The sequence below is a fragment of the Myotis daubentonii genome, chromosome 11 (assembly GCF_963259705.1).
Source record: "Myotis daubentonii chromosome 11, mMyoDau2.1, whole genome shotgun sequence".
NCBI lineage: Eukaryota > Metazoa > Chordata > Mammalia > Chiroptera > Vespertilionidae > Myotis > Myotis daubentonii.
In genome coordinates this window covers 14,726,878-14,747,418 of record NC_081850.1, presented here as the reverse complement: position 1 = coordinate 14,747,418, position 20,541 = coordinate 14,726,878, and the positions used below count along the sequence as shown (strand labels likewise).

General features: G+C 40.9%; 1 protein-coding gene across 1 annotated transcript; it reads right to left on the bottom strand.

Annotated features, from left to right (window-relative positions):
* Positions 1-504: 504 nt before the first annotated feature.
* EQTN (equatorin) lies at positions 505-19,045 on the bottom strand. Its single transcript, XM_059658703.1, has 8 exons — positions 18,991-19,045; positions 14,321-14,425; positions 10,416-10,502; positions 8,489-8,548; positions 5,965-6,015; positions 4,720-4,779; positions 1,344-1,494; positions 505-855 (listed from the first exon to the last, which is right to left on the bottom strand). Exons 1-8 carry the CDS (start codon positions 19,043-19,045, stop codon positions 684-686), a joined length of 741 nt encoding a protein of 246 aa, XP_059514686.1. The 3' UTR covers positions 505-683.
* Between the last annotated feature and the right edge of the window lie 1,496 nt (positions 19,046-20,541).

Genomic DNA, 20,541 nt, shown 5'->3' with positions numbered 1-20,541 from the left:
GTAAAACATACAGGTGTATTCTTTTAGCTTTGGTGGTGGGAGGGGCATAGGTCATGGTGATAGCCCTGAAAGTCCTCAAAATGCCCTCAGGTAAGGTAAATAGGTATGTAAGACCTCATTTAAATATTAAACAGCCTTGCCCTGGCCAGGTGGCTCAGTTGAAGCATCCTCCTTAGGTTGCGGGTTCAATTCCCTAGTTGGGGCATATGTGGGAGGCAACCATTCAATGTTTCTCTCTCATTGATGTTTCTCTCTCTCTCTATCTCTCTCCCTCTCTCTTTCTCTCTCTCTCTCCCCCCCCTTCCTCTCTCACTAAAAATCAATTAAAACAAAACAAGCATGCAAGCAAGCAAACAAACAACAACAACAAAAAAACATACCTTGGGTGAGGATTAAAAATGAAACAGCCTAGAGTGAATACGTTTCATAAGTCACTTTCTAGGATTATTTTTACTTGATGAGTTTTCCACACCTTAAATGATTTCCTTTTATTTTTTTCCATTAATTTTTATAGCCGAGAGAATTTTATTGAACAGTCCTCCTTTTAAGACGCCAGAAAAATGTAAACATCTCAGCAGAGTTTCTAAATCATGACATCCGTGTGATTCACAAAGAAAGATATTTTTTTATGACACAAAACTAAAGTTCTCTATTTATCAGTGGGAACATCGCCACTCTGAGGTCTAACGCATGTATTCATCCGAGGTTGTCATGCCCATTCCTGGGTCCAAAAGGGTGCTGCTCTCCGGGCTCCTAGAGAAGGATGAGTCTGAGACGCCCTGGGCGGGCTGGAAGTAGGACAGCGACGCCAGCTCGGGGTGGACGGAGTACTGACGCTCAAGTTGCTTGTTATAACTGAAAAGAGAAAACATACCTCAGTAATTGTGGTAAGTGACGTACGTCTGCAGCGCAACTCAAAACGGTATCACAAAAGTTAAAACAGTGTATGGATTCTGTCCCATCTATAGCTGACTTGGTAGCACGCTATGTAAAGGAATGAACACTGTTGGGCCCTAAGCAGGTGTGCTATTTAGAATAGAGTCGTGGCCCTTCTGTTCCAAGGCTTTCAACAAAGGATGCCAACCAGATGCTCGCTACCCCTCCCAGTTGAGTAGGATGGTTTCTATTTCTAGAGGATGATTTTAAAATATCGGGGACCTGTTTAAAGAGGGCATTCCCTCAGAGACAGCCAGGCTTCTTTCTGAGTCAGGGAAATGTGGCCAATGGAATAGCGTGCGCATACATTTGGGAGTCACATTTCCGGACCGCCTGCTGGAGAGGCGGCTGGGAGCTTCGCATCCTGCGTGTCCCAGACCAGACCCTCCGGAGGTCTGTGGACTTACGTGGTCTTCAGTTTGTACAGCAAGGCGCTAGATGATGCCAGGAGGACGGTGAAAAGGAAGAGGGTCAGCAGGGAGATGCCCAGCATTAGTTTTAACTTGTTATCCTGTGCTGCTACTCCTTGGTCTTCACTTGTCCCATTCAAATCAGAGCCTGAGAAGAGAGAAAATGCAACGAAAAGGGTCCTTGTGTCCTGCCAGGTTTTCTGCAGGGGAAGGATTACAAAGCCCCTGCAGGCCTTCCACCCTCGGGAGCAGTCACAGCCACAGCCACTCTCCTGCCCTCGGGCAACGCAAGGAGAGGCTGTGGTGGCCCCGTACTCCTAACTTTTCCCGTGTCGCCTTCCCAGCGGTCTTGAGAAGCTGTCTGTAGCTCCATTTCACAGGATCCCAGAGTGTGTGAATTTGCCATGGCATGGAGCTGGTAAATGCCAAAATCTGGTGTCAAACCCAGGTTACTGGTATTAAAATGTGTATGCAGCACACTTCCTCTCAGACTAGTAAAAACCAGTTCACGACTCTACAGCGATTACTACTAACAATATGGATTTACACTCATCCCTCAAAAGAAAAAGATGCAGTTCTCCTATTGGGACATGCATTGATTTTTCTTTTCAGCTACAAGGAGGGTGTACCAGATGCTTTCTCCATGAGGCTTAAGAACTGAACTTGCCACTTTATTACTGAGAAGTGGAAACTTACTTCACTTTCCAAACTAAGTTCTATAATAAAGATATGTCCAGATCCAGATATGTCAGGTCATTTTACTAAATCTATTAATGAAAATATATCTTTGCTGTCAAATTTTTATTTTTTAAATATGTCTGACTTAATATTTGTGTACTTAATTTATATAATGATGACTTTACATGACCATGTTGGTATTTCTCCCCTTTACCCCAACATCCTCCCAAAAGTTTCAAAGGCTTTCATTATTTTCCAGATAATGATGTTTTGGTAATAAGCAATGACAAGCTCCATGTCTATATTCTCTGATTTTAAAAAATTACAATTGTCAGAGTGGAGTGAACAGTGTACAATTACCAAAGACTGAGATTTTGACTTTGAGGCAGAGTACTTTGGGAATAATCAATGGACCATGCTCCTGAATTGCTTTGCTACTCCTTAAAAGGGCTTTTGTAAAGAGCTGTGTTTATAGTACATCTTGTTTGTCAAGGTGATGGTCCAAACTAGAGAAGGGTTTGGAGTTCCTGACCACTGGAAATTATGCAAACTCCCATTGCAAGTTTGAACAGAGTTTTCCTCCAAGCCTCAGTTTTCTCATCTGTAAAATGGAGATAATACCAACATCAGGGAGTTGCTGTGAGGACTGACATAATAATCTCTGTGAAGCACTGGCATGTAGCATGTACTCAGTATGTGATTAAAAAAATCAATCATGCTCAATTAATTTAATTACTTGAAAAGACAATATTTCTCAAGTGGCCCAGCATTTGTCATTCCTCCATCTAGCTCTTCTGAACAAAGATGCCTCCCTCCATTTTCTTGAAGCTCTGAAAGCAAGAGGCTGTACCCGTCACATAATCCAGGGCAGAACTGGTGTGACAGGCCTAAGATAGAGGACCAGATGCAATTTCTTTTCAATGCTTTATTTGCAAGACAGATGTTTGAGGGGCATTAATATATTGCCTTGTCATGAATGTTTTCATTCAAATCAGGCATTACTGTACTCATGTAAATATAATTAATCCATTAATGAAAGTTACTGCATTTAAAAGCAGAAATTCTCACATTCATTGCTGGTGAGGATGCAAAATGGTGTAGCCACTTTGGAAGACAGTTTGGTAGTTTCTTACAATGCTAAGCATAGTCTTACCATACAACCATCAAGCGCAATTGCTTGGCACTCAAATGAGTTGAAAATGTATGTGCACACAAAAACCTACACCTGAATGTTTATAGTAGATGTATTCATTGTTGCCAAAACTTGGGAGCAATCAAGATGTCCTTCAGTAGGTGACTGGATAAGCAAACTGGGACATCCATACAAAGGAATATTATTCAATGATGGAAAGACATGAAATACCAAGCCATGGAAACCTATGGAGGAATCTTATGTGCGTACTAGAGGCCCAGTGCACAAAATTCATGCACTCAGGGGGAGGGGGTTCCTTAGCCCAGCCTGCATGCCCTCTCGCAGTCTGGGAGCACTCAGGGGATGTCTGACTGGTGACTGACTCCTGGGGAGTGAGCCTAAGCCATCAGTCAGACATCCTCAGTGCTGCCACTGCACTTGCCAGCCATGAGCCTGGCTTCTGACTGAGGAGAGCTCCCCCTGTGGGAGTACACTGACCACCAGGAGGCAGCTCCTGCATTGAGCATCTGCCCCTGGTGGTCAGTGCATGTCATAGCAATGGGTCTTTCTGCAGTTTGATTGGCATATTAGCCTTTTATTATATAGGGTTACTAAGCGAAAGAAGCAAGTCTAAAAAGGCTACGTACTGTATGTCTCCAAACTTACGACATTCTGGAAAAGGCAAAAGAATAGACAATGAAAATGTCAGTGGTTGTCAGCAGCTGGGCGAGGGAGAGGTGGACAAATGGAGCACAGGTGATTTTTAGGGCAAGGAAACTATTCTTTTTAAAAGATATATATTTTATTGATTTTTTTACAGAGAGAAAGGGAGAGGGATAGAGAGTTAGAAACATTGATCAGCTGCCTCCTGCACACCTCCTACTGGGGATGTGCCCACAACCAAGGTACATGCCCTTGACTGGAATCGAACCTGGGACCTTTCAGTCCACAGGCTGACGCTCTATCCACTGAGCCAAACCAGTTAGGGCAAGGAAAATATTCTTTATGGTACTGTAATGGTGGACATGTGACATCTGCATTTGTTAAAACCCATAGATTTAGAACACAAAGAGTGGACCTAGGTATAATTATTACTGTAGTTAATAATGCATCCACATTGGCTCATAAATGATAAAAACGGTGCCACATTAATACAAAGTGTTAATAAGAAGGAAAACTGAGCAGGGGAATATATGAGAACTCTATAATTTCTGTTCACTTTTCCTGTAAGCCTAAAATCACTCTAAAAACAAAGTCTGTTCATTAAAAAAGCAAACTGCATTCTATACTTTTTTCACTTGCCTACTCCATTTGGTTTATCTGAGTCAGGAATAGAAGTTACAAAACAGGAAGACAGAAATAAATAGGTATATGCAGTACTGTAACTGGAGAGCGTGCTTGAAATCCGCAACTTTCATAAAAAAGGAGTGTGTGCTCTGCTACCATGTTAGCCTTCACACTCCCCTCTGACATACACCTCACCAGAAAACAGTCCCGCCACGCAGGCCCTACAATGTATGCCAGCACGCATGCATTCATTTCATTGAAGTATTTTGTTCTTACTTGGAATTGCTTGGAATAATTGATCTCTTGCTTCTTCCTCCGGCACTGTTTCATTTAAAACTGTTAAAACAATAAATTGGTGTTATGGGAAACAAAATTCACTTACTAACATTGTGTGCATGTGTAATATCTACAGTTTATTCTCATTTATTCATGCTAGTTATTTTTATAATATAGAGGAAATACAGGGTTAGGATCCTGCGAGGTCACAACATTTCCACCCACCAATCAATGCAAAGCCCTGTTTTATGTGTGTTTATGTTTAAAGACACTTTATTTTAGTACATATGGCTGATTCATTACATTGAACTCACAGCCAACTCCTGCACTATAACTCCCGCTAAACAAAGCTTATCCAACACACGTTTTCTCCACAAGGGTACATCACAGCCGTCTTGTGCTTAGGGACACTAACCAGCATTTGAATGCTATACGCGGGGGCCGTTTTAAATAGCACAATCACCCACAGAAAACACGGAATACATGTTGCATGAAATAGGCCACAAAAATGACACGTATTTACAGTATGAAAGCTGAAAAAAGAAGGCGGAATGCAGCCTTTTTCCACCTCAGCTAGGCATGTGAGCAACGGGCAATTAAGATGTTTTGCTGCTCTGAGCATGTCTGCACATGACTGCAAAATGTTCTAGTATTGCTTTGGGGGTTACAAATCTTAGGTGTTGGTAAATTCTCAAATACAGAATATGCAAATATTGAAGATTGACTGAATATGGCATATGTCTTACATTTCTATTGCATGCATATATGTGTGTGATATTACATTTATATATGTGTGCATCTACAGTAAACATGTAATACACATATGATATGTGCATTATGTTTATAATGCATGCTTAACTATGATGTATACATTCATTTTATGCATGCATATATTTTGATAGGTACTTTGCATTTATTCATACATCTCCACGTGCTTAGGTGCATGCTGCTCCTAACACAAAGAGGGGCTATATTGGGCAAGAGCCTTATTTAAACTTTTTAATCTTAAAAAAAATTGATTGCAACATTTGTAGGCGCATGAAACTTTTGGGAGGAGAATCAGAAAAAGCGAAACACTTGATCAACCTTCTGGATGTGTTTTGCATTTACATGTGATGATGGCAGCAAAATGTTGACATTTATTCTTAGTATTGGAACTATTTACATTGATCTTGGCTTTCTTACATAAGATTTTGGGACAGAAAAGAAATCGTTTTCCCAGTTACCTAACTACTATGACTTTACCTTTAGCTAACATTGTCCAAAATGCAGGCTCATTTGGAACCTCGGTTGTTTCTGTTTAAAAAACAAAATAGAACAGTTTGACAAAATAAGGTAATTTGGCTTTAAGTAAATTTGTGTCAGAACATTCATTCATTCACTTGTTAGTTTAGTCATTTAATAGTTCCACCTTGAGCTCCTACCATGTACCAGACCTGCAGTTGGCACTGAAGTGACAGAAATGAACACCAGTCTTAATGGTCAAGAAACACACTCGATTTTGAAAGCAGACAGGAATCACTGCTTATTATGTTGTAGGATAAGGAGGGTGTTAAAGGAAACACATGGATGGTATTCATGGAGGGGCCAAAATCAAGTTGCAAAAGCTGGAAACCCTTCAAAGGGGAGATGGTGCTTTAATACAGGGGCAGAGGGCTAGACATTGCCAGGCAAACAAGTTCAGAGGGAGGCCATTCCACTGTGAGCAGACCCAGAGCCATAACAGGCTGGGCCAGCTCTCGGAGCTTCAGGAAGTCTGGAATGAAGAGCGTGGATGGGGCGTGTGACCAGGGAAGAGACACAAACGTTCTTTAATGTTCAGGTCACGTCAGACTTGACTGCCCAGTTAGAGGTTAGAATGTGACCCCAAATTTAAGTAGTGAAACTTAAACTTTTACTCATAGAATGATATGCTCTAGGTATGCCTAGTGCTGTAACTTTAAAATTTTGAATATTCTTTCTACATGGTTCTTTAGTATTTTCTTCTTCATTTACTTTTAGTAAGCTAAAACTTTAGTGCAAATGACTAAAGATATTGAAGAAAATACCAGCATGATCAGATTTCTATTTTTAAACATATCAAAAGCTGATTAAAGGTTTTTATGTTTAGTGGTGTTAAAGATGCAAATGAATTTAGGGTAATATTAGTAACATACTTATATTGCATGAACTGGAGAAAATAGTTTCATGTAACAACAGGTCCATTGTCCTCAATTAGACCACTCACTCAAGACTTCCTGGGTTGTTATGGTTTCACGAATATTTTATAAGGGACAATATTTTTGGCAGGAAAGTAAAATGATTATTTTTTATTTTGCAGCCTCTTACTCACAACCCCACCTCCCCAAATAATCTTAGGAAACACTAATCATTGCCTCTATGCAGAGAAAAGTTTATTTCTCGAGCAGGTAGAAATTTTTATGTAATTATTAAAAGTTATATTAAGCACTAGCCAGTTTGGCTTAGTGGATAGAGCATCGACCTGTGGACAGAAGAGTCCTGGGTTTGAATCCAGTCAAGAACATGTACCTTGGTTGCAGGCTCCTCCCTGGCCCAGGCCCTGGTCAGGGCTGTGCAGGAGGCAACCAATTGGTGTGTTTCTCTCACATCGATATTTCTCTCTGTCTTTCCCTCTCTCTTTCACTCTCTCCAAAAATCAATGGAAAAATATCCTCAGGTGAGAATTTAAAAAATTATATTAAAATGTATTAAATATTTATATATATTTATATCTTTATGTGAAATATATAATGATGTATTTATGTTAAATATAAATACATTTAACATAAATATATGCATAAATATAAATTTGATATATTTTATTAAAATAAAATTGTATTATAAAAAGAGCTCATTTTCTACCCCATGTCAAATACATCTGAAAATTGACCCTTAAATTTTCATGGTTTAAAATATTTTAGTGCCCTAGATGGTGTGGCTCAGCTGGCTGAGTGTTGTCCTGATTCCTGGTTAGGGCACATGCACAGATTACGGGTTTGGTCCCAGATTGGATGCGTGTGGGAGGCAACTGATCAATGTTTATCTATTGACTAGAGGCCTGGTGCACAAAATTTGTGCATGGGGTTGGGGGGGCGTCCCTCAGCCCGGCCTGCACCCTCTCCAGTCTGGGACCCCTGTAGGATCAGGCCTAAACCAACAGTCAGATATCCCTCTCACAATCTGGGACCTCTGGCTCCTAACCGCTCACCTGCCTGCCTGCCTGCCTGCCTGATTGCCCCTAACTCCTCTGCCTGCCTGATTGCCCCCAAGTACCTCTGCCTGCCTGCCTGATAGCCCCTAACTACCTCTGCCCTCCTAACTTGACCCCCTGCTAGCCTGATGGCCCCTAACCACCTCTGACTCGGCCCCTGGCCTAAGCCTCAGTCTAGCCTCCTTCTGCAGGAGGCGACCTGGCAGATCAGGGGAAGGCGCCACCCCCATTTCCCTACTGCTGCTGCCACTGCCGGCCTGAGCCTCAGCCCTTCGCAGCTGCTGCACCTTTGTCCGGAAGGATGTTCAGAAGGTCATCTGGAAGACGTCCACTCTAATTAGCATATTACCCTTTTATTAGTATAGATATTTCTCTCTCTTCCTCTCTAAAATCAATAAAAAAATTATTTTAAAAAGATTTTAGAGTGACTTTGAACTGCAGAGTACAAGTTCTTTAAGCATGCTATTATTTTATGAAATACTCAGAGTAGTGAAACTTAAATTTTTACTCATATAATGACATGCTCCAGGTATGACTACAGTGTAGTAACTTTAGTACTTGGAATTCTTTGTATGAAGGGTTCTTCACTGGGTGTTCCAGATGTCTCATTGAGTTTATCTAGGAAAAGGGATAAGTGGGTTATCAGCATATTAAAATATTGACTCCACATCTGTGATTAGGCATATTTTTTAGCTAAAAAGTGGAACAAAGAAAAGGAGAGAGGGGGGAAAAAAATCCCAGAAAGATGTTGACAATTTTTTGAGGTAACTCAAAGCAGGGGAAAGAAAAGGTAAAGTTGTTGCCTGAGGTGGGATTCATACGCCTATAGTTTTGTGGGATTCTGGCCCACAACCAGAGGTGCGTAAGGTCTACTGGATCAGACACACTGTCCCAGATGGTTCGGGCCCACGCCTTGCAGTGACACCGTCAGCCCAGGACAGTCTGGTAAAGGGAGGCAGCATCAGTTTCCTTGTAAATTGGAAACATATGCATGTTTACTACTCAAGACAGGACTTTGGATATAAAGATGTGGGGCTACAAACCAAGGGTTTTCAGGCCTGATTTAGTGCATATCTCAGGTGATCATGTGTCCATCTGGACCTATGTCAGTAAGAGTGTATTTGGGGACCGTTGTGACTGGAGGACCATACTTTCCCCCCATGAAGTTGGCTTGAAATTTCAGTTAACTTTGCTTAATACAGGAGTCAATCAAGTTCCATAAGCGGTACAGGCAGTCCCCCCACGGGAGGAGTTCTACAGAGACAGAATGAATTCGGACGAAGTCTGCAAACAGCACCATTACAGGAATCTTGGTGGCAAGAAAGGATGGAAAAAGAGATTGTTACCGGAGTTGACACTGATTCAGGCAGGACTAGAACAAGTGGCCAGAAATCCTTAAACTCTGCCCTGCAACCCTCTTCCTCGGTTCTGGAAAAAAGTGTCTGGACTGCTTCAGCTACTTGCCCTAGGAATTTTTGGACTAGCAGAATTATTCAAAATACTTCTGGAGATTTAATCTTGGGGGGGGCGGGGGGGGCTTGGTCCTCTGAAGCATCCCATCCATGTCAGCCTGTCTCCCTCTGTCAGAGCCCCGCTCAAATGGAACAACTGATCCCTATCCAACTTTCTCTGACAATCCTTTGGGGACCTGAATTGTGGGAATATAGGTTAGGGTTTTGGACTCTCTTCCCTGGCCCTCAATAAGCCATCTCCTAAGGGAATCTGAGGTACGTGGTCTGTTTTCTTCAACAGTCTCCCTATTCTGTGTCTTTTCCCAAACAACTCAAGAGCTTGTTTACTTGTAGGAGCAAAATTCCCACGAGTCAGCTGTCTCATTAGTGAATGCCCTTGAAATGTCCCCCTCTCCGTTATGTCCCAAGGTTTGAAACTGCTCACAAATATCCCATTATTGTCATGTGGCTTTATTTAATAAGTAGGCTTACGGAGTCTGTCATTCACCAATATTGAAATGCCATTGCCAGAAACATCCTCTCTTCCCTATTGACTTCCATCCCCTTTTCCTTGTAATTCTGTTTCGTGGCTTATGTGTTTCGTAGATCTGAGCTGTCACATGCCGAGGTAATAGATGTGTTATATGCATTTGGAGATTTAATGGCCTCCAAAGTCATCTATCAAATAGTTATGCTTGGTGGAAAGGTGCAAAAGGAAACAATGTTTGAAGCTGAAAGTATAAAGCAGAAAGGAGTAAAAATGTGGGTTGAAGAAAGACATACAATATTCTAGTCCTAAATTTAGTTATTTAGTTTTTATTTCCATGCAAGCCCAAAATAGTCTAAAAAAAAATGTAAGAACCTCTCTGCCTTCAGAATTTCTCAGTGCAATAGACACGAGTGTCCTTATTTAGGAATGAAGGCTTCTGACATTAGCGCCAATAAGATCTTTTTCCTACCCAACACTCAAATGCTGTTTTGAAAAATTGTTTTAAGGGATGTTCATATTTGCACTGGTGCCTTTCAATACTTACAGTTTCTTAGAGAAAAATCCACAGCAGTTGTTGCTTTCACGGATATTTCAGACTGGGAGCCAGTTGGAGTTTGGGTTGTGAACACATCTAAAAGCATAAGACAAAAGTTTTCAGCCGCCAACCAAGTTTAGACTTTTTGTTTCTTTACATTTTTCGTCATCTGATTTTTTAAAGAACATATGCAGTGACTAGTTTTTAAAAAAAAGAATAATAAAATATTTGTGACATTCTTCATCTACAAAATAAGGAAGTGGGCAAAGGTCAAAAATAAAATCCATGGGGAAAAAAGCCGAATTAGTATCCTTTTGCTAAATGACTCTTTCTGAGAAGAAATTATTGGAGAATTTATGGAAAAACATATTTAAGTGCATAAGAGGTACCAAAGTAGATTTGTCGATGTGTAATATTACCACTGTATTGACATTATCAGAAAGCCACGTAAGGCCCGGCTGGTGTAGCTCAGTTGGTTGAGTGTTGTCCCATGTACTGAAGGGATGCTGGTTCGTTCCTGATCAGGGCACTTGCCCAGGTTGTGGGCTGGATTCCCGATTGGGGCATAAACAGAAAGCTACTTATTGATGTTTCTCTCTCTCACTTTCTCGCAAATCAATAAAAATAAATATTTTTTAGACGGGGGGAAAAAGCCAAGTAAGAAACACTCATTTGCCCCTGAATCTTCTGTTAGACTATGAAGCAGTTTCGCTTAAAAAGCATATACTTCAATAACAATCAAGGTCGCCTACATACCTTCACATTGGCATATGCACAGAAAGGACCCTGCTTTCATTATTGTAAGTGGAATTGGTTATAATGCAAAACTAATGGACATATCCACCCGACCCGAGTCAAATAAATTGGATAAAGATGGCTGATTAAACATATATATACATCTTCTCTTTCCAAAATACCATGGAATGACAGAAAGTTGTATATACATGAATGTATACATATTTAATACGTGTGTGTGTGTGTGTGTGTGTATATATATATATATTCCCCCAGAACACACACATATGCATGAGTGCACGCACACACACACACACACACACACACACACACACGCACCAGTGCTGTTAATGTAAATTTTTAGAAGTTTCTGAGCTAGATCTATGGAGAACACAAGGAAATTGCAGCCCAATATTCATGTTATGAGTTATGAAAGTATAAAAATTAGCCCTAACTGGTTTGGCTCAGTGGATAGAGCGTCGGCCTACGGACTGAAAGGTCCCAGGTTCGATTCCCGTCAGGGGCATGTGCCTTGGTTGAGGGCACATCCCCAGTGGGGAGTGTGCCGGAGGCAGCTGATCGATGTTTCTCTCCCATTGATGTTTCTAGCTCTCTATCCCTCTCCCTTCCTCTCTGTAAAAAATCAATAAAATACATTTTTTAAAAAATTAAAATAAGGTGGTATTTGTCCTAGCTGGCTTGGCTCAATGGTTAGAGTGTTGGGCCCGTGGAAAGAAGAATCAAGGGTTTAATTCTGATCAAGGGCACATATGGTTGCAGGCTCAAACCAGGCCCAGTTAGAGTGCATGCGGGAGGCAACCAATAGATGTTTCTCTCTCACATCAATATTTCTCTCTCTGTCTCTCTCCATTCCACTCTCTCTAAAACAATAAAAATCAATGGAAAAAAATATCCTCAGGTCAAGATTAACAACAATTACAAAAAATAATGTGGTATTTTTGCAGAGACAGACAGATCAGAAAAAAAAGGGAATAACTAACTAAATTTCAATGAGAATTTAGATTATATTAAATGTGAGTTTCACATGAGTAGGGAATTGGTGTTATACATTTGGCAATTACCCTTGAAACATGTAAATTTTTATGCCTATTTTATGTCACAAAAATAACTGAATTTAAGACCCAAGAGTTAAAAACAAAAATATAAAACTTAAGAAAACTAGGAAAATATTTTAATATCTATTTGGATAAGGTCCATCTAAGCAAGATACACAATGCAAAAATTATAAAGGAATTAAAAATCTATTTTATAAAGTTTAAATTTTTCTCTGTGATTAATATACCTAAATAGGTTTAAAGATAAACCACAGCCTGGAAGAAAATACTTGTTACTTTTACTTTAGAGAAAGAGTTAATATACTAAATATAAAAATATCTCTTACAAATAAGTGAAAATATAATCTAATAGAAAAATGAGCCAAAGATAAAAACAGACAAATCACAGAAGTTGAAATTAAATGCCCAATAAACACAGAGAAAAATACTCAACTTCACAAGTAATCAAGATGCAAATTAAAAACACTAATAAAGTTTCTCACTTATTCACAAAATATGATTAACACTATATTATAAGTGAGATTAGGGAGCACTCTTGGGAGATACAATTTGGTAGGTACCTTTTGAGGGCAATTTGGTGGTATCTACCAATATTTTAAAGCTTTATCATTTATTCAGCAATTCCAGTACTTGGTATCTATCCAAAGAGAGATATACCCAAGAGTGTCTGAAAAGAGCATACATGGGAGAAACTGCCCATCATTTAATTCTTTGTAAGACAGTGGATAAAGAGTTCCAAAGCTATTAAAGGAGAAAAGTCAGTCATAAGACCATTCTTCACCACAGTTCCATTTATATTTTAGATAAATGTGTGTGTGTGTGTGTGTGTGTGTGTGTCAGACAGACTTTTTCCTTTACTCAAAGTAATCATCAGGCTCTTGAGTTATGTGTCCTCCGGTGAATTCAGATGGAGGTACATCCTGAGAAGGAATGACTGCCCCTGTAGGGCACAGCAGAGGCAGCTGGTGGTGGGAGACGTGACATCCCTCCTGACTCGCTCTGTGGTAGCTATGAACCACCTCTCTGAGCATCAGGGTGTTTTTGTTTTGTTGTGGTTTTTTTTTCTTTGTTTTTTACATTCAAAAGAGGGATAATAATTCATCAAAGAAAGAAGTACAATTTATGGATTGTAGTTTTCAAAGCACTTCATTCTATATGTATTTCTATTTTTCTTTGATTAATACTAATAAAGAACCCAGAATAACTAGATGTAATCTTAATTTAAAAGAATTTTTAAAAAGCGTTTCTTAGGAACTTTTCACTTTTTAGAATGGTGGCCATTATAAAGACAGAGAGAGAAAGCCCATATGAGGAATGGTGAATAAAGTTAATTGGGCCTCCCACACACCTTAAAGTCATCTCCTATGGGCTGAATTTTGTCACTTCCCCTACCCCGGAAAAAAAAAAAGGGTTGAAGTCCTAACCCCCAGCACCTCAAATATGACGCAGTTTGGAAATGGTCATTGGAGATTTAGTTAAGATGAAGTCACACTGGAAGAAGGTGAGCTCTTAATCCAATATAAATGGTATTCTTATGAGAAGAGGAAAATTTGGACACAGTGATAGAGGAAGAATGCCACGTGAAAACGAGTCAGAGATTGGAGTTCTGCTACTATAGTAGCCAAGGAATGCCTGGGGCTACCAGAAGCTGGAAGAGGCCAGGAGGGACCCTCCCTAAAGACTTTGGGGAGAGCACGGTAGAGTCAAAATTTTGATATTCAATTTCTGGCCTCTGGAATTGTGAGAGGATGCACAGTTTGTGTGACTTTGTTTTAGCAGCCCTAGGAAACTCATACACAACTCCAAATAAATTCTGGTTATCTCACCATAGAATTCAGTTAGTTGTCACTCATGTGAATAAGTAACCATCATGCTACAATGGAGCCCATGTTAATTATAGACAATTACCAAGATAACCTTGTTAAACTTCGTAACATCTCAGGAAAAAGTTGCAGAAATTAAAAATTTCATTTTACACACTGAAATGTCTATAAGGTAAATTTAAGAAGCAGAAAATAATGTGACTATAGTTTTTAAGAAAGTTAAATCAAACCAATATAATCAGTTCTCGTAGATGTATTGTTATTAACTTTAAATACTTACAATTTTTTTCCTCTTTAAAATGATGGTCATTTTTATCATTATAAGGGATGTTATGCTTAATTTCTTCTTTATGTTCTTCATCAACTAGAGGTTCCACATAAACCTCTGAAAAAAAGTATGACACACTGTACATCAGACATATGTTAATTTCTTTGAAGGACTTTCATTTTTTTCACAAAGGATTGGAGGCAGAGACTTCACTTCTAAATTGTACCATATTTCCAACAATAAAATTGCTACACGTCAATTTTCTAGGATAATGGGGTCATCTTCCTTATCTATTATGTCTGTGAAAGCTTCCCATGCGTACCCACCTTCATTATTGGAAGTCACATCACTAATCTCTGAGGAATGAACCCAAGATAAAAAAATAAACAATATGAAATTCATTGGGACGATGTGATTGATCACCAATGTCCTGTGTCTCTTGGAGTTTCCTTCCAGGTGCCGGCAGGTCCTGGAACTAGCTGGGGCATTATGACGTCACCGACGAAAGGTCAGAATGCTGGGGAGGGCTTTCCAAACGCTTTGTGACTCCGTCTGCTGTCTGTTTGATCCTTGAATTCTAATGGTCTTTAGTTTTAAAAGAGAAAACATCATGAGATTTTCTTTGAAAATTAAGCAATATGTATTCAAGAAATAATGGGAATTATCGGCCCCTGGATTTTATTTCATTTAAAACATTATTTTTCAATTGTAGTTATCAACAGTACAGATAGTTTCCGGGCTCTAGCATGGTGGTTACACATTTATAGAACTTTCGAAGTGACCCTGCGAAGGTCCCCAGGATTTTAAAGAAGCATTAATGCTGTTGCTAATAAAATGAGAACACACCTTTTGGGTTTTCAAAGCATTACAACAACATCTGTTCTTTTGGATAACTGAAGTGAAAATGTTTGCTAAAAGCTAATCGGAGACACCAACATTCAATCCGAGTGCCCAGCACCTTCTGGTTCATGGGCTATCGTAACTAGAGTTCTTTAGGGAAAAATTTCTGAAACTCATTTTTCCAGGTTTTTCTTTATAAAATATAAAATATTTGTTTTACTTACATTTTTTAAACAATGAAACCCATTTTTTGCCTCGCATACATTGATAAAATTATATAATATTTAGTTAGTCAAAAGAGGAATTTCATATAGATGATATTATCCACATATTTCTCATATATAACTCATAATCAGCAATAAAGCAAGCAATTAAATGGACACTATCATCAATATTCTGCATGATATTAAAGGATCAACTCACTTTCTCTCAATTTTAATTGTTGGTGCTGAATAGCCTCTCAGCATTAGATAACATTTATAATTAAAATGACACACTCATCAGTAAAAAAAACACATAAATTTAAAAAGACTTAAAAGTTTCCTTCGGTGCAATGAAGGCTCACAAATTAGGTCCAACCTGTGGTTTCTACATACCTGATGAATTAGAGAATCAACTGGAAGGGAGCCCAATTGCAGAAGAGGATGAGGGGAAGCGGAGAGGACTTAAACTCTTAGTATAATGGCAGCCTGATTTCTCGCTGCCGAAGGAGGGAGTTCTAAATATCTAAACAAGGAAAGGTAACTATGTGAACCCATGATTTATGGTATAGATGTAAATGTGTATGCATATGAATGCATATATTACATACACATATACACTCATGCATACAATAATTCCCTATCTCTGTCCAAAGGAGAATATGACAACAGTGCTATTCCAATTCCATGAACACATCTAGTCCCCAGGTCTTGGTGTGTGAATATTATTCTCCACTAAAGGAACCAGGAATTCTTGGAGAAATGGCTGGTTCCAGGGCTGGGGCAGATGAGTTTAGAAAAAATAATTGTCAAGAGCCTAAAAATTGTTCCCAGGCTTTAACGTAGAAATTCCACTTCTGGGAAACTATCTAAATGAAATAATCATGAGTGCTAAAAGAAAAACAATTAGTCAAAATTATGTTCATTACTTCCTTGTTTATAATGAGAAAAATTTGAAACAACCCAATACAAATGATAGGGTAATTGACCAAAAAATGTCATGAATGTTCACTAAATTGAATGTTAAACAGATATTAAGATTAAGTTTACGAGAATGCTTATATTATAATGTTAAAGTATAAATGCAGCATCTAGATCAGGGGTCCTCAAACTTTTTAAACAGGGGGCCAGTTCACTGTCCCTCAGACTGTTGGAGGGCCGGACTATAGTTTAAAAAAAAACTATGAACAAATTCCTATGCACACTGCACATATCTTATTTTGAAGTAAAAAAACAAAACGGGAACAAATACAATATTTGTATTTGCATGTGGCCCGCAGGCCGTAGTTTGAGGACCCCTGATCTAGATCCAGTGTGTGTACAGGTTTGGGCTGAGATCTGGCCGTTCACTGCAGCCTCTAGATTCTCCCACATCCCACGTACCCCAGTGTGTATCGGTGCTTTGAGGTGGGGTTGGCATTCTTGCTGCTTCAGGGTTTTGACTTTCCTGCTCTCAAATACTATCTGTCCTTCAAGATTTATGCCACTTAGCCATCCCATTCTCCATCACCCACCCATCACTATCATCTTTTGCCCTTCTCTAAACCCGTCCCAATTCATTGAAGACTCTTATTCCAATCTCCATTTCCAAGAACACCTCCCGAGAACTTACCGGCCACACAGACTACGCATCCAACTGCTTGGTCTCTCAGTTTGACATCCCACTGCCAACACTCTTCTCTTCTAATCTAACTTAGCAATCTACACCCATTCTCTTGGGTCTCAGTACCACACGTCTCTGTTCCAGCTGTGAAATGTTAAACTCCCAGATCCTGAAATTAAAAGTAACCATTGGAACCCACGGGTTTTGACATATATTTCTTCCTGACCTTATATTTCTATCTTCCAAACATTGATTTGGTTTCAATATTCTGCAAGCATCCCTTCTCCCACTCAGATGTCCTTCTCACCCCACTCTGGGCCACCGTGGCTCCCTTTACCCTACCCTCACACATATGCCTCCTGGGTCGGACCCTGCTAAAGGCTTTGGGATGGGGATTATCAGGAAGATGAGGGGGAAGTAACAATGTACTTACTTTGAGATTTAGTGAACCCAGGAACATTCAGAGCTTCTGAAGACGATTTTCTCTTCCTTTCTTCTCAGTGATCACCCTGCCGCAAATCTTGTTCTAGTTCCTTTCTCCCCTATCTTATATCTTCTCATTCAACTTGGAGTGATGATCATGTTCGCATCTTCTGAAAAGCCAAGGACACCAGTCTTTTAATGAAACTTAGAGGCCTCTAAATAGGTGTGCCAGCTACACCCAGGAAGGCCTAGCTAAGCCTTTCCTTATCCTGGTTCCATTCCGGCAGCTCAGAATGGGCATGTGGCTACTTGTAAGCTGCTATATCCCCTCACTGGTATGAGAGGGTCAATACCAGGAGGTAGAGTAGTTTCCCTTGTCCACGGTTTTGCTTTCTACAGTTTCAATTACCCGTGGTCAACTGTGTGCTCCAAAAATATTAAATGGAGGATTCCAGAATAAACAATTCATATGTTTTAAATTGCACTCCATTCTGAGCAGCGTGATGAAATCTCGCACCGTCTGCGTGGGACAGAAATTGTCCCTTTGTCCAGCACATCCACGCTACATACGCTACCTGCCCGTTAGTCACTTAGGGGCCATCTCAGTCATCAGACTGTCACTATATTGTGGTGCTCCTGTTGAAGTAACTTATTTTACTTAGTAATGGCTCCAAAGCCACCCACATACTTTATATTGCAGTATATTGTTATCATTGTTCTATTTTATTATTAGTTATTATTCATCTCTTATTGTGGCCAACTTATAAATTAAACTTTGTTATAGGTATTATATATAGGAAAATCATAATTTACTTTATACTCTCCGAGGTTCAGGCATCCACTGGGGGTCTTGGAACATATAGCCCATGGATGGGGGCGGGGGGCCACTGCACTAGTCCCCCCTGGAAGACTAAGTCTGGATGTGAACCTCACTGTTTTATTGGGCAACTGGAAGGTGCGAATCCCTCCGAATCAAAGGTGCATGGGCTCTCCCGTCCTTGTGGCTGCGCTCCCAGGCTGGCCAGCCCGCTGCCCTCAGTCTGTCTTCCCCAGACGGTGGCCTGGCGACAACATCTACCCAGGTGCAGTGGGCCCACACGTTTCCTCCCCGTCACTTCGACCGTCTTAGCTTTCAGCGCGTTCATCAGCCTCACCCTCTCTCCCGCGAAGGGAGCGTTCATTCCATCGCCTGAGACTTCCTCATCCTTGCTTCCCCAGGTTCCTTTGGGCTTTTCAGGGGAAACTAATTGTGTGATCCTCCTGGTGAAAGTAGCTTTGTTACCAGGGTAGCAGGCGCAGGAGGGATCATTTTTCAGTAAATAAAGCCTGTGTGTGGAAGGGGACACGACCTAGTAATTAAGAGCAGGGGCTCTGGAGACAGAGATGTGGGTTCAAATCCCAGCCCCACCACCAGCCAGCTGCATGGCCTTGAGTCAGATTCTTGTGCCTGAACCTCAGTGTCCTCACCTGTGAAATGGAAAGAACGACAATGCTATTGACTTCAGAAGATTGTGGTGAAGATTCATCCGATCACCCGAGTGAAACGCCTGGCACGAGGCCCAGCGCTAAGCCAGAGCAGGGACTTCCCCGCTGAGCTCACACTGTCCCCCGCTTGCCACGGCCCTCAGCCTCCACGTTTTCAGCAGATTGCAGGACGGTCGCCATCACCATGCTTACCTCCAGGAACAGCCGTGAGAGGTGGATGGGAGAATCTACCTCAGGTATCAAGCAAGCACGGTGCTTGGCATAAAGCAAATTCTCGGTAAACAAGTTCCCAGCAGTTCTTCCCCCTGGTGCCATCCTAATGTCCCCGCAGCGCCTGGCACCGCCTTCCCAGGACAGCCACTCGGGAATCTGGAGCTGCAGGGGGCGGTCATTCAACACTCGCCTCTCCCATCTTCCCTTCCTCTGGGCATCGGTGAGAGCCGGGGGACCCTTCTTCCCCATTTCTCTGTCCAAGTCACGCAGAACTTTCCCCAGTCACTTAGGAGAGAGAATGCAAATTCCAAGGAGATAACGTGAGCCCAAGGGCAGCAGAAGCTTTCTTCTGAAGGAAAACTGTCAACATGGCAATAACCAGTTTGCGGCTCTTAGGAACTTTCTGGACTTGCAGTTTTTTGTTTCTTTTATTTCAAACCCACCAGCTCACAGAGTTTTGCTGAATTCAGTGTCCAGATAATGCCCGGCCAGTGCTTTGTATCAGAGCGATGCCCCATGGTATCTGCACATCCGCAGGAAGCTCATGCCGGGGCGGAAATGTGCTAAAAATTGTTCCTGGGAGTGTGAAATGGGGCTTCCGTTTTGAATGAATTTTCTTTAACTCCCATGGGTCAGTAGTTGCTGCATCTAATGGTTTACTATGAAGACAAACCCAACAACACTCCTACCTGCTCCCCTTCTAACAAATGCTGCCTCCTTCTATGATCTGTAGTTCAGCTGTTTCATGGACAATATCGATGGTGCCCTAGGAACAGGAAGGTAAAAGTCATTCACTTCATCACGGCATATTTACTAGTACTTCATCCACGTTAAATAATAGACCGGCCTTACATCCTGACGTATTCAAGGTCTCCTGATGGAACCAGGAACCGAAGAGCATTTACCCTCTGCATGACTCCTGGTGCCCTGAGAGGAGGCTGCACAAGCCAGGCGGGTGGAGAAGATGCTGCTTTTAAAAATACACGAGATTCCTGCTCATTTCTAAACTTAGTTTAGGGAATAGCTGCATTAATAAATTTCACAGCCAGGCCGGCGGCACAGTGACTGAGCGTCAACCTAAGAACCAGGAAGTCACGGTTCAATTCCCGGTTGGGATATGTGCCTCCCCCAGGCACAAGCCCTCAACCCCCCTACTGTCTGTGTCCATTGGTTATGCTCACATGCATACATACAAGTCCTTTGGTTGATCTCTTACCCCCTCACCCCCCATCTTCCCTCTTAGGTTGTAGAGACTGTTCGATGCTTCTATGTCTCTGGTTCTATTTTTGTTCATCAATTTATGTTGTTCATTATAGTCCACAAATGAGTGAGAACATGTGATATTTATCTTTCTCTGACTGGCTGATTTCACTTAGCATACTGCTCCCTAGCTCCATCCGTGCTGTTGCAAATGGTAAGAATTCCTTCTTTTTCACAGCAGTGTAATTGCTTGCTGGTGAATCCTCCAG